The sequence below is a fragment of the Vipera berus genome (assembly GCF_964194415.1).
Source record: "Vipera berus genome assembly, chromosome: 1".
Lineage (NCBI taxonomy): Eukaryota > Metazoa > Chordata > Lepidosauria > Squamata > Viperidae > Vipera > Vipera berus.
Window position 1 is genome coordinate 1,833,986 of NC_138202.1, and position 13,310 is coordinate 1,847,295.

Genomic DNA, 13,310 nt, shown 5'->3' on the forward strand with positions numbered 1-13,310 from the left:
CACACGGCTTCCCAAGCGCCCCTTGAAGACTTACGGAGCGGCTTGCAGGACGAGGAAAACCATGGCTAATTGTCGCACACAAAAAAGCACCGGGACGAAGACCACTGCATCCTACGCAATGCCAATGAAAGCCCCCCCTGCCCGCTTGGGGCAGCTTCCCACTAACCCAACAAGCCAGGCCCTGCTCCTTTGCCCCCAGGACCCCTTCTCTCCTTCCGGAAGGGGGTCTTCCAACACAGGAGGTAGTTTGTGGGTCCCCAAACTTTTGAACGCCGCTGCGAGCCACCTCCTGCTGAAAAGCCACATCCAGAAACGAAGCCCCCACCCCTAAGGCTTTGGGCAACCCCATAGGGCAGAATAAAGGGCACCTTGCGTGGAAGTCTATGCAGACTCTCCGTCATCCAAAGGGGCTTTTTCGAGGGGCAACTGGACCTCCTTGTTTTTCTTCGAAGACGTTTCGCTTCTCATCCCAGAAGCTTCTTCAGCTTCTGAATGGTGGGAAATGGAAGGATTTATACTCCTTGCAGACAGCTGGTCGTTTGCCTTCTTTCTGAGAGTCGTTGAGGCCACTTGGAGGTTTGTCTGTGTCCTCGGGGTCACCTGAGGGGTGCAAATGGCTGTCGAGCCGCCTTGGAACTGCTGAAAGGACTGTGTTGTTCCAAGGAGGCTCCACCCCCATTTGCCCCGCTCAGGTGACCCCGAGGGCACAGACAAACCTCCAAGTGGCCTCAACGACTCTCAGAAAGAAGGCAAATGACCAGTTTTTCTGCAAGGAATATAAATCCTTCCATTTCTCCACTATCCAGTCAGAGCTGAAGAAGCTTCTGGGATGAGAAGCGAAACGTCTTCAAGGAAAAACAAGGAGGTCCAGTCGCCTCTCGCAAAAGCACCTTCCAAGGTGTCCGAGAGCAGCGTTTCTGAGTCGCAAATTGTGTTAAAAGGCAGCTCAGTCCCTTTGAAGGCGGTGGGTGACTTGGAGATGGGGCAGAAAGCAGACAGCTGCGCCTGCTCCTCGCCACCCCCAAAGCCCACCCTTGGCCTGCCTTCAGAGCTCCTGCAGCCCTAAGGAAAAAGGCCGACAGCCAGAGTCAACCTTGGGGCTCCCGGTGTGGGAGGTTGTGTGAACACAGACGCGGCCCCTCCTTCCACACAAGAGACTTGACGAGCGCACTTAGGCCAGGAAGAAACCAAAGAGCCAGCAGGAGCCAGCCTGTTTTTTAGTTAGCAAAGTTAACGTTTAATTTGTTAACGTTTAATGACTGCAGACAACCCCTCCAAAATTGCTGCTCAATCGAGGGGTCCTTGAGCTGGGGGGGGCGGTCTTCTGGCAGACGTCACATGACCCAACTAGGTCACATCATCAGGGCTAGAAGGGCGGGGAGGAGGAGGAGAAGGAGGAGGAGGAGGAGGAGGAGGAGGAGGAGGAGGAGGAGGAGGAGGAGGAGAAGGAGGAGGAGAACCGTAGGGTCCTTGGTGCTCTCTGAGCTTGGTGGTTTTCTTGGAACATCTCATGACCCAACTAGGTCACATCATCAGGGCTAGAAAGGGGTTTGCATTGATGAGGCTACCTAGTTGGGTCCTGAAACGTCTGCAAGGAAACCACCCAGCTCAGGGCGCACCAGGGACACACACACCCCGTGTCAGCCGGGAGCTACAGATATTCTCCTTTATTTGGAGCTGCTAAACTGAAGTCACAGGGCCGCTACACCCAAAACTCGGTCGCCAACCAAGCAGCAGATTGAAAAGCAACCAGTTGCCATAGAGCAGGGGTAGGCAACCTCGGCTCTTTTATGACTCATGGACTTCAACTCCCAGAATCCCTGAGCCAGCTATGCTATGCTATGCATAGCTATGCTATGCTATGCTGGCTCAGGAATTCTGGGAGTTGAAGTCCACGAGTCATGAGGGGGCCATAGTTCCCCCATGCTGGCTCAGGAATTCTGGGAGTTGAAGTCCAGGAGTCATAAAAGAGCCGAGGTTGCCTACCCCTGCCATAGAGCAACTGGTAAGACCGTACGCCTGAGAGTAAGCTGAACCAGCTCAAAGGGGACACTGAGGCGGTGGTGGGAGGGGGGGCTCCCCTTCGAAGACTGGGGCTGAGACCCCCTCCCCTTTGCACTGACCCAAAACCTAAAAGAGAAGAGCAGCAAGGAGGGAGGGAAGGAGGAGCTGGGTTCGAACCCCGGGCTTTGGGCAAGCCAGGAAAACCTCTCCAGGTGGGGACCCCCCCACACTCTCTTCCTTTTCCCAGAGGAGGGGCCGGGGGGGGGGGTTTCCTGCCCCTTACCCAGCAAAGATGGCGCCGATGTCGGCCAGGAACCACTCCATCGAGTTGAAGCCCAGGATGCAAACGCTGTTGAACCGCGCCAAGCCCAGCTGTGGGAGGAGGGCAGAGAGGTCAGCCGGACCCCCTCCTGGGGGGGGCTTCCCCTCACCACCGCTGAGCCCCCCCCAAGCCCCAAAGCCGGCCACCTTTGGTGCCACGCTGCAGCCGCCCTCCCTCCCTCCCTCGCAGGGCTGTTGTGCACTGAAAGCGGCGCAGTGCGGAAACCTCCCCCCCCCAATCACCGCAGACCTTGAGGAAGCTCTTGGCGGCCTTGCGGCACTCGCCGTAGTACTGCCGGAAAGTCAGCTTGGACCAGCGGCCCTTCTTCTTCCAAGCCAGCGCCGGGAAGTCGCCGTATTTCTCCACCGAGGCCAGGAAGAGTTCGTGGACGGTGATGGGGTGCTGGGCGCCGATGCCGCTCTCGTCCAGCCGCAGCTTGACCTCTCCGTCGCGCTTGGTGGTCCACAGGCCCCCAGCCCCAGGGGCCGGCCCTGCAGGGGGACCGGAAGGAGGGCCTGTCCTGCTCTGTGACGGCTTCCAGAGCGGTTCCTCCCCACCCCGTGACGGGCCAGTCCTCGCTCAGCAACGGAGCCCCGAATGTAAGGAGCTAAGCGGATTTCGCCCCGTTTTTACCACCTCTCTGGCCACGGTCGTTAAGCGAATCGCTACAGTTGCTAAATTAGTGAGACGGTTGTTAAGCGAATCGGGTTGCGTGTCAGGAGGGCGCAGGAGGGGAATCACGTGAAACACACACCCCCCGGCATGCTGCGACCATCGTAAATAGGAGTCAGTTGCCAAGCGTCTGGATTTTGACGACGTGACCACGGTGGGTGGGTGGGGGGTGGGATTGCTGCCACGGTCGTTAAGTGTGGAAAAACGCTTGTAACTCTTTTTTTTTTTAACTCCTGTTGTAACTTCGGTCAGTAAACGAAGCGTTGTTAAGTCGAGGACTACCCGTACGTTCCATGTTCTAATTTCCCAACCTCCTGCTGCCTTCCTGGGGAGGGAGCCTGGAGGGGACCTTCCAGCTAGAAAGACCATCTGCTGTGCCGAGCGACGGCCCTTCCCCTCAAAACGGAAGGGCAAGGCGCCAGTCCTCATGGTGCAGAAGGAAGGAGCGCTTGCAGCAGGAACCCGGAAGGCAGCTTTGCTCCATCACAAAAGTAAGTCTTGGGGTGACTGAAGGCGGCCCGGCCTCAATTCCCCACAGCCCCCCCCCAAGTCGGCAGGGTACCCTCGGTCTACTAAATTAAGTAGGGGGGGCCTCAATCCCAGCCCGACAGCTTCTCTCCCTTCTTCCCAAGTGTTTCGTCCCCTTTACAAGCGGTCCTCGACTTACAACAGCTTGTTTAGTGACCCTTCAGTTACAACGGCAGCGGAAAAAAAGCGATTCATGACCGTTTTTCACACTTAACCACCGTTGCGGCATTCCCCTCCCCCCCACGTGATCAAAAGTGAGACACTTGGCAATTGGCTCCTGTTTATGACGGTCACAAGAGTCCCGGCATCGGGCGACCCCCTTTCCCCCCCCCCGACCTTCTGCAAAGCGAAATCAGTGGGGGAGCCAGGTTCACACGGCCACCGTGTTACAAACTGCACAACTGCCGTGTTCGCTCGACGAAGGGGGTGAGAAAAGTCGCAGAATGGGAAGAAAGCTCACTTAGCAAATGTCTCGCTTAGCGACAAAAATTCCCGGCTCCATTGTGGCCGCGCGTCGAGGACTGCCTGTGCTTACTGTGAGTAAAGGTGGCTAAGGCTGAGGCGCACTGTGCTAAACCGTGCCTGCCGGGCACGCCTGGATCTCCTGGTGGTCTCCTTTCCCCCCATTTTCCTACCTTGGCCTTTCGACATCTCGGCTTCCGGCTCCTTGACAGGCTGCGGTTTCTTAGGGCTGCAGAGAGAGAAAGTCAGGAACAAAAAGAAATTTGGATTTTTCCCTGTGTCCCCGGGATGAGTCCGTCCCGAGTTCCCAGCTTAATTTGCCCCCTCCCAAATGACAAGAATCCCCCCACTCTTCAGGGCGCCGTGTCTCCAAACTGGGATAAAGGCTTCTCCGGATGGCTAGCTCAGGATCCAGCCTCGCCTGGTCCACCTGCAAGCCGCCAGGGCTGGGGCAGGGCTATTTGGAGGGGGGGGATGCAGAGGGGCACCCCCAAAAGTGGGAACGATGAATCAGTGGACAGTTCTCCTCCAGAGGTTGTGGGTGCTTCCTCACTGGACATTTTTAATAAGAGACTGGACAACCATTTGTCTGGAATGGGATAAGGTTTCGTGCCTGGGCAGGGGGGCTGGACTAGAAGACCTCCAATGGTCCCTTCCAACACTGTCATTCTGCTAATGCAGGGCTTTTCCACCAGTGGTACGGGTACCACCTGTGGTACATCGGCACCTGGCAGGCGGTACGCGACCATCCTAGAAAAGTGGTAGCGGGGGAGGGGAATGACCTGAACCGGTGTCAGCACCGCACAAGCCTGAGCGAGAGGCGGCTGGAGCTGCAGGGCTGTCGGGGCTCAGCGGAAGCGCCAGGATCAGCGCCAGGATCCAGCTGGAGCTCAGTACCGATCCTGGTGCTTCTGCTGAGCCCTGAAGAAGCGCCGATCAGCTGGAACGTTGCGACATCTCCAGGGTCTTGTGATTTACATTCAGATGCTTGGCAACTGATTCATATTTATGACGGTCACAGTGTCCCAGGGTCATGTGAAGTGACCAAAACCTGCTGCAACCACACAGCAGAGGGGGGGGGAAATAAAAACTGAACACCCCCCCTCACCCCACCCCTGCTGCCAATCCTCAACAGAAATGCTCACAACAATGAAAACCTCGGACAGGAGGAAGAGCGCTGCCGGGCGGGCAGGCAGATGTCTTGCTTGGCTGTGGCTTGGGGTGGGGCGCTTTTTTCAGTGCCATTGTAACTTCGAACAGTCAGTAAGCGAACTGTTGTAAGTCGAGGACTATCTGTACTTCCCCCCCTTCCCTGTTTTTTTTTTTTTTTTGGTCATCAAGTTTTTGACCCCTTGCTAGGCGACTGGTGGTCCTCGGATGCTGCCCTATCCTAAAAGGGGTAGGATGGGTGAGAAGGTTGAAAAGCCCTGGGCTAATAATGGATCAGTGGAGGCGCTTGCCTCCAGAGCTTGTGGGTGCTCCATCCCTGGAGGCTTCTCAAGAAGAGACTGGACAGCCACTTGTCTGGACTTGGAAGAGGGTCTCCAGCTTGAGGAGGGGGTCGGACTAGATGGCCTCTGAGGTCCCTTCCAACTTTGTCATTCCATTAGGACCGTCTCTCAACTGTCCGACTTGGAGCGGAGACTCTGGAATGGCGCCTCTGGGTCTGGGGGGGGTGTCCTGACCCAGACGCCAGGGGAGAACTCTGCCCCCCCCCCGAGGCAAGCCACTGTCCCCTTGCCCCCAGCCTCAGGGGAGGAATGACACCCCTCCACACACACACACACACACACACACACACAAAAGCCCCACTTTCTGCCCTCTCTGGACTGGAGAGTGGCAGTCCGCCTTCTCCCTCCGCCACGCAAACACAATCCCCCAGGGACACACCTGGCACCTGCTCAGATATTCCTCTCCCGCCGCAGGTCGCCCAATGGGGTCCCCCTTGTTATGGCGCATCTCTTGGCGTTGGCCTTGGTGGGGGCTGCGAGGAGGGGTCTTCCGGAGAGACCCCCGGCCCCCCAAAGGGCACCCGCTCCCCGCCCCCAGGCAGGAGGCTGCCCCTTGCAGCGAGTGGCTGCTGCCGCTTCTGCCCAGCCCGGGGTTCCAGAAGGGCCGCTTGTGACCTCACCCGCCGCGCCAGGGCCAGGGGTTCTGCCCGTGCCAGGGAGAGGGTGGGCGTGGGTTGCCCTGGGCGACAGCAGGCCAAGCCGGCACGCAGGGAGCGGCTCCGCTTCTGCCGTGGGCAAGGGATCCCGAACCCACTTCTTCAATGCGGCATTCACGGCTTCTTCAAGGCTCCCGGGTACGAGTTCCCCCACTGAAATCATGCCACTTCGGAGCCCATTCAGACCAGGCCTTCCTCCCTCCCTTTCACCTCCTTCCTTTTCTCCTTTTCCCTTCCTTCTTCGCTCCCTCCCTCCCATCTCCCTCCTTCCTCTTCCTCCCCCCCTCCCCTTCCTTCTTCCCGTCCATCCTCCCCCCCCCCTTGTCTCTTCTTGAAATCTAATTGCACAGACGGGCCCAATCCACGTTGAATTTGCTTTACATCCCGTCTTTCAGCTCTGCCCTGGTTAATCGGGGGCGCCCCTCCTCGCCGCAAACCCAGCTAGCGAAAAACCGGGGTTCCGCAAACGGTTCGTTATTATCATTCCGGGATTCCCCCCGATTCTGTGACACCTAGCGCGATCTGGGCACGAGTTCCTGTCAACAAAGCACACGGAAAGCCCTTTGCAAGGATCTCCTGGGACAGAAGCCAAAGGAAAGGAAGGAATCTGGAGAAGTTTCTCCGGAAAAATACTCTGTGCCTTTTCGGTTAAAAGCGGGGGGGGGGGGGACAGCTTCAGCTGAGCTGAAGATGAAGAGAAACTCCGAGGCAGGAAGCCGAAAGAGCAAGGAGTTTGTAGGAAGGAGAAAGGGAGTGAGGTGCAACCCATAATAGCAGCTGGAAGGAAGGGACTTTCCGGCCGACCAGGATAGAAAAAAGAACTAAAGCAAGAAGCAAGACTTGTTTCCCAGGCCAGGAGTATTGCTCCTCTTCCAACCCAGAGTAGTGGCTTTCAGGTGACAATTAGGAAAATTCAATTCAGAATAGATCTGGAAAGGGACCTTGGAGGTCTTCCAGTCCAGCCCCCTTGCTCAAGCAGGAGAGCCTACACCGTCTCAGACAAGTGACTGTCCGGTCTCTTCTTCAAAACCTCCAGGGATGGAGCGCCCACAACTTCTGGTGGCCAGCTGTTCCACTGGTTAATCATCCTCGCTGTTAGGAACTTTCTCCTTAGTTCCAGGTTGCTTCTCTCCTTGACTAGTTTCCATCCGTTGCTTCTTCTCCTGCCCTCTGGTGGTTTGGAGAGTAGGTTGACCCCCCCCTCTTCTTGGTGGCAGCCCCTCAAATACTGGAATACTGCTATAAATGTCCCCCCCCCCACTCCCAGTCCGTCTTTGCTCTAGACTGGCCAAACTCAAGTCCTGCAGCCGTTCTTCGTATGTTTTAAGTCTCCAGGCCTTGGATCACCCTAGTTCAGGGGTAGGCAACCTCGGCTCTTTTATGACTCATGGACTTCAACTTCCAGAATTCCTGAGGCAGCGTAGCTGCCTCAGGAATTCTGGGAGTTGGAGTCCATGAGTCATAAAAGAGCCGAGGTTGCCTACCCCTGCCCTAGTTGCTTTTCTCTGCGCTTTTTCCAAAGTCTCCACATCTTTTTTTGTAATGTGGTGAAGAGAACCGGATGCAGGAACAGGGCTTAATCTGGGCTTCTGGTCCAGAGGTTTAACTCCACCCTCCCTAGCTTGGTCAGGCATAATCCCAACAGCCAAGCGTTTTATTTGCCCAGTGGTTCCGCACGGATCTTGAGAGATCTGAACAGAAAGGCCAGCAAATGGCTCCTCGCTTGGCCTGTTCCCCCAGAGAGACGGGCTTGAAAACCTCCAGCGTAGGACAGAGAAAGGAAATGAGCCAACGTGGCTTAAAGGAGACACTTCTCCGAGTCTTTGGGTTCCGGCTGGGACGCCAAAGGGGCACAAACTGAGGTAGGGAGGGATGCCCGACACCCACCCCCCTCCCCTTCTGAAAGAACCGCTGGGTCTTCTCTAGCCAAGCACCATGGGTCTCGCCAGCCGGCTTTGAAAGTTGGCTTGACCCCGGCACGGAGCAGGCATTTGCGAAATAAGACAGGGCTCGGCAAAAGCCTGGGGGTGTGCCAGGTGGTCTCCAAGCCCCTTTCCCCACGTAAGCCACGGAGGCTAACTGGCTCCCACGGATAGCTGCAGATCCGTCTCCCTACGTCTCGCCGGTTCCTCCTCGCCGAGGCACCGCCCTGCAATTCACAAGCCGCAAATGCTGGGTTGCCACAGGATTTTCACTGGAGGCCGTTACCCCAAATGACAGGGCTGGCCACCTCGGCTGCCGCGCCCCAGCCTTTGTTAGAAAACCCTAACCGTTCAGAAGCTTTCTTCTGAAAAGCCACAAACCACAGACATGTCCAGCGGAGCCAGCTGGAACACGTGGAGCTGTGGCGTAACTGTGCCCAAATCCTGCCCTTGCTTTCCCACGACTCTGCCACCCGGGCCCACCTCCTTGGCAAAGCACCCTTGCCTGCAGCGTAAACAGGGAGGGGGAAGGACGGAGGGAGAACAGCCAGCATTGAACCTCTCTTGTCTTGTAGGGGGCAGCCTCCCACATCGGTGAGACCCCTTGTTTTGAGCAGGTGGAGCAAAAGCAGAAAGTCACACACACACACACACACACACACACACACACACACACACACACACACACACACCAATACCCAGCATTTCTGCCAAGGCAGTTTAGTCTGTAGAAAGACCCATTCCTCCCCCCCCACCCCCCCAATGGAGAAAGGTACCTATGGGGAAAGAAGGGGCAGCTGGCATGGGGGTGCACAAAATTGCCCAACCTGGAAAAAGCCCCCCCCCTTTCCAAAGGTGCTTTTTTCATGAGGCAACTAGACTTTGTTTTGCTTTGAAGATGTTTCCCTTCTCATCCAAGAAGCTTCTTCTGCTTTGACTGGATGGTGGGGAACGGAAGGATTTATACTCCTTGCAGAGAGCTGGTCATTTGCCTCCTTTTGGAGAGTCGTTGAGGCCACTTGGAGCGGAGGAGGGGGAGGGAATATGACATCTTCTATCTCCAGTCCACAAAAGAGTCCCTTCAGCAGTTCCAAGGAGGCTCCACACCCATTTGCACCCCTCAGGTGACCTTCAGGACACAGACAAACCTCCAGGTGGCCTCAACGATGCAAATGACCGGCTGTCTGCAAGGAGTATAAATCCTCCCCTTCCCCACCATCCAGTCAGAGCTGAAGAAGCTTCCGGGATGAGAAGCAAAATGTCTTCAAAGGAAAAACATAGAAGTCCAATTGCGTCCTGAAAAAAAGGCCCCTTTGGGACAAGCTTGACCTGGATGACTGAGAATCTCCATAGACATTTAGCCCTCCCCCTTTGCTGGCTGGCATAAAGGGAGGTGTCTCACGTCCAACTGGACTTTTTCTGCACCCCACCTGCCTGCCAAGCTGAGGGGAGGCACTAAATGATACCTGTTGGCTATTCTTCAGCTGGTATCAGCGTCAGCGTTTCCAAGGTTACACCAGGACCCTCGTTGCTCCCACAGAGATGGGCTGTTAAGGCCTCCCCGTGCTACCCCACCCCAAGCTCCCAAAGTCCACACTCGAGCACCGGGATCCCCAAATCCAGCCCTACGGAGGATCCTCGTTACAGATAATAGACCTCGCCCGAGGACAATTGAGCTGAAACTTCCCATTGCTAAGCGAGACAGCCGTGTGAATTCTGCTCCATTTTGAAATCCTTTGAAATCCGTATGCCAAAGAGCGAGGAGCGGACGCCAGAGATATTTCACTAAAGGTGGGACAGATCTGGGGCAACCAAAATGGGTTAGAGATGCAAAAGATGATTTATTTATGATTTATTCCCTTCCGGCACTGATCGGGTTACGTAGTTGGGCAATGAGAGGCAGGCAATCAATCAGCCAAGCAGAGAGTTTAAGTTTAAGTTTATTATATTTGTATACCGCCCTTCTTCCGAAGGACTCAGGGCGGTGAACAGGGCATATATAAAAATACACCCAGGACTCAAAGCAAAGGACAGATAAGCGGGGATTAATCCCAGACAAACAGATAAGCAATAGCAAAACCAAGGGACTGCCAAGAGGGAAAAGAAAAACAAACAAACCACTGTTCCCACCAACACCGACAGGGTAACCTGCCAGTATACAAAGGGACAGCCAACCCCACAACTCCCTTCCGGCACTCATGACGTTCCCTAGTTGGGTCGTGAAACGTCTGAACGTCAACCAGCCCAGCTCAGAGAGCCCCGAGGACCCCACAGTCCTCTTTCTTCCTCTTTTCCCTCCCTTCTCTTCTTCCTCCCTCCCCCTCCTCTTCCTCCTCTCTGCAAACCCCACTCCCTTGTAGCACTGATGATGTTCCTTAGTTGGGTCATGAAACGTCTGGAAGAAAAGAGAGCGCCAAGGACTCTACAGCCTTCTTCCTCCTCCTCCTCCTCCTCCTCCTCCTCCTCCTCCTCTTCTCCGCAAGCCCCACTCCCTTCTTGCACTAATGACTACCTGTACAGGTAGTCCCCTAATTATGACCAAAATTGAGCCCAACGTTTCTATTACCGAGCAAGAGTTTTGCCCCATTTCACCAACTTTCTTCCCGCGGTTGTTAAATGAATCGCTGCCATTGTCAGGGTTGTTAAGCGAATCTGGGGTTTTTTTTCCCCACGGACGTGGCTGGTCAGAGAAAGGTGGCAAGAGGGGATCAGGTGGCCCTCTGGGACACCTGCGACCGTCATACAGTTGCCAAGCTGACTGAATATTCGACCGTGGGGATGCTGCCACGGTCGTTCAGTGTGAGAAATGGCTGTCAGTCTCTGTTTTTCAGCGCCACTGTAACTTCAGCCACTAAACGAGCTGTTGCAGGCTGAGGACTGTTTGTGGCTTGAGCTGCACCCCGTGTGGGTTTGGTTGTGCGTGCCTGACACATGTAGGGTGAAGCATGGTTTGAGCAAGCCACGATAGAAAACCAGGATGGTCAGTTCAAAACAAGCTCACCCTTGTTTTACCGAATCTCCACCGAGCGGGTTCCTGATGCGGGGGATAAAACTCCCCCCCTAAATAATAATGGCCCCCAACCCCCCCCAGTAGTAAAGATGTGTCTCCCCCTTGGGAGGGGGCAGACAGGAAGCACTGGACTGCCCCCCCCTCCCCCGGAAGAAAGGACAAACGTTCACCCACCTGGGTGAAGAGGCGGCCACCGAAATGTCGTTGAGCGAGACGCTGGTCGGTTCGGGGAAGGGAAGCGTTGCTACGGCTGCTGCTGCCGCCATCTTGCCCGGCGGGTAAACGAGGCCCTTCGACCGTCTCTTTAAGCACTTGCAAGGGCAAAAAAGGCTTCGCCTGAATGGAGAAATTCAAAGAGGCACCGTCTTAGCGTCAGCGTCTCGCTTCCGGGCGTGCGGGAAGCCACACACCGGCAGGAAGAGGGGAAAAAAATGAAGTTATAAATATTCACCCTTTCTAGATGGGAAACCGGTTGCTTTTGCAAAGCGGCTCCTCACGGGCCGGCGTTTTAATCCCTTCATCCCCCAGCTCTGCAGTCGCAGATAGCTGGCGAAGGCTGGACTAGATGCCCCTTAAGGTGCCCCCCCAAACTGTCCTTCTCAAAATAAATGAAAAGTTCACCACCACCACCCCTTCTTCCCATTCCCCAAGCCTCTGAATGGAAAATCCCTTCATGATTCTTACCATGCAGCAGAGACTTTAGTCCACCGTCAGAATACCCAAATCACAGAGATAGAAGGGACCTCAGAGGTCTTCTAGTCCAACCCCCCGCTCAAGCAGGAGACTCTATCCCATTACAGACGAATGGCTATTCAATCTCTTCTTAAAAGTCTCCAGATGAAGCACCCACAACTTCTGACGGCAAGCCAGTCCCCTAATCCAGGGCTTTTCAACCTTTTCACCCATCCTACCCCTTTTAGGACAGGGCAACATCCCAGGACCACCAGTCGCCTAGCAAGGGGTCAAAAACTTGGATGACCAAAAAAAAAAAAAAGGAAAAAAGTGATGAAGTACAGGTAGTCCTCGACTTAGAACAGTTCGCTTACTGACTGTTCGAAGTTACAATGGCACTGAAAAAAGTGCCCCCCAAGCCACAGCCGAGCAAGACACCTGCCTGCCACCTGGCGGCGCTCTTCCTCCTGTCCGAGGTTTTCATTGTTGTGAGCGTTTCTGTTGAGGATTGGCAGCGGGGGTGGGGTGGGGTGGGTGTTTGGTTTTTATTCCCCCCCCCCTCGTCTGCTGGGTGGTTGCAGCAGGTTTTGGTCACTTCACATGACCCTGGGATACTGTGACCGTCATAAATACGAATCATTTGCCATGCATCTGAATGTAAATCACAAGACCCTGGAGATGCTGCCACATTCCAGCTGATGGGCGCTTCTTCTGGGCTCAGCAGAAGGGCCAGGATCGGTGCCGAGCTCCAGCTGGATCCTGGCGCTGATCCTGGCGCTTCCAGGAACCGTTTACAATGCAGACAACACGGACTCATCCCCAACAGCCTGCGCCCGTCTGCAATGGTGAAGGGACCCAGGGCAGAAGGCTCCACACCCCCTTTGCACCACTCAGGTGACCCAGAGTGCACAGACAAACAAACTTCCAGGTGGCCTCAACGACCCTCTAAAATAAGGCAAGTGTCCGGCTTTCTGCAAGGAGTATAAATCCTTCCCTTCCCCGCCATCCGGTCAGAACTGAAGAAGCTTCTGGGATGGGAAGCGAAACGTCTTCCAAGGAAAAACAAGGAAGTCCAATTGCCTCTTGGAAAAAAAGCACCTTTGGGAACACATTCCTGGTTGTTCATCGGTAGACTGCTCTTGGACAGAGGAGGTTCAATTTTCCAAACTATCTTGTGCTGTTATAATTCACTTCTTCACCCTCCCCTGCTCCCAATTCTCTGTTTTGACCCTCAGGCGAAAAGTATTCTACATGCAAAGCAGCCACAGTACACACACACACACACACACAGAGAGAGAGAGAGAGAGTGAGAGAGAGAGGAGAGAGAGAGAGAGAGAGAGAGAGAGAGAGAGAGAGAGAGAGAGAGAGAGAGAGAGAGAGAGAGAGAGAGAGAGAGCCTTCCCCACTTAAAATTTGAACCGGAGCCATTTCCCTTTAGATGGCAAACAAGGGGTCCAGTCAAAGTGACCGGCAGTTATCTCAGCGATCGAAAAGGCCAACACAAACAAACAGACCAAAATAAAACGGAGAGATAGGGCAGTAATCCCGGCC

General features: G+C 55.1%; 2 protein-coding genes across 2 annotated transcripts in view; one reads left to right on the forward strand and one right to left on the reverse strand.

The window, feature by feature from the left end:
• Positions 1-13,310, forward strand: part of LOC308677033 (nicotinamide riboside kinase 2-like) — an 828,951-nt gene that overhangs the window by 445,064 nt on the left and 370,577 nt on the right. The gene's annotated exons all lie outside the window — the stretch shown is intronic.
• ACSBG2 (acyl-CoA synthetase bubblegum family member 2) overlaps positions 1-13,310 on the reverse strand; it is a 45,222-nt gene that overhangs the window by 20,896 nt on the left and 11,016 nt on the right. Inside the window, exons 2-5 of the mRNA XM_081314661.1 lie at positions 11,262-11,423; positions 4,162-4,217; positions 2,576-2,817; positions 2,288-2,376 (exon numbers count right to left, since the gene is read on the reverse strand). Of these exons, the coding sequence (XP_081170787.1) occupies positions 2,288-2,376; positions 2,576-2,817; positions 4,162-4,217; positions 11,262-11,353 (479 nt within the window). The 5' untranslated portion in view covers positions 11,354-11,423. The remainder of the gene's footprint in view (positions 1-2,287; positions 2,377-2,575; positions 2,818-4,161; positions 4,218-11,261; positions 11,424-13,310) is intronic.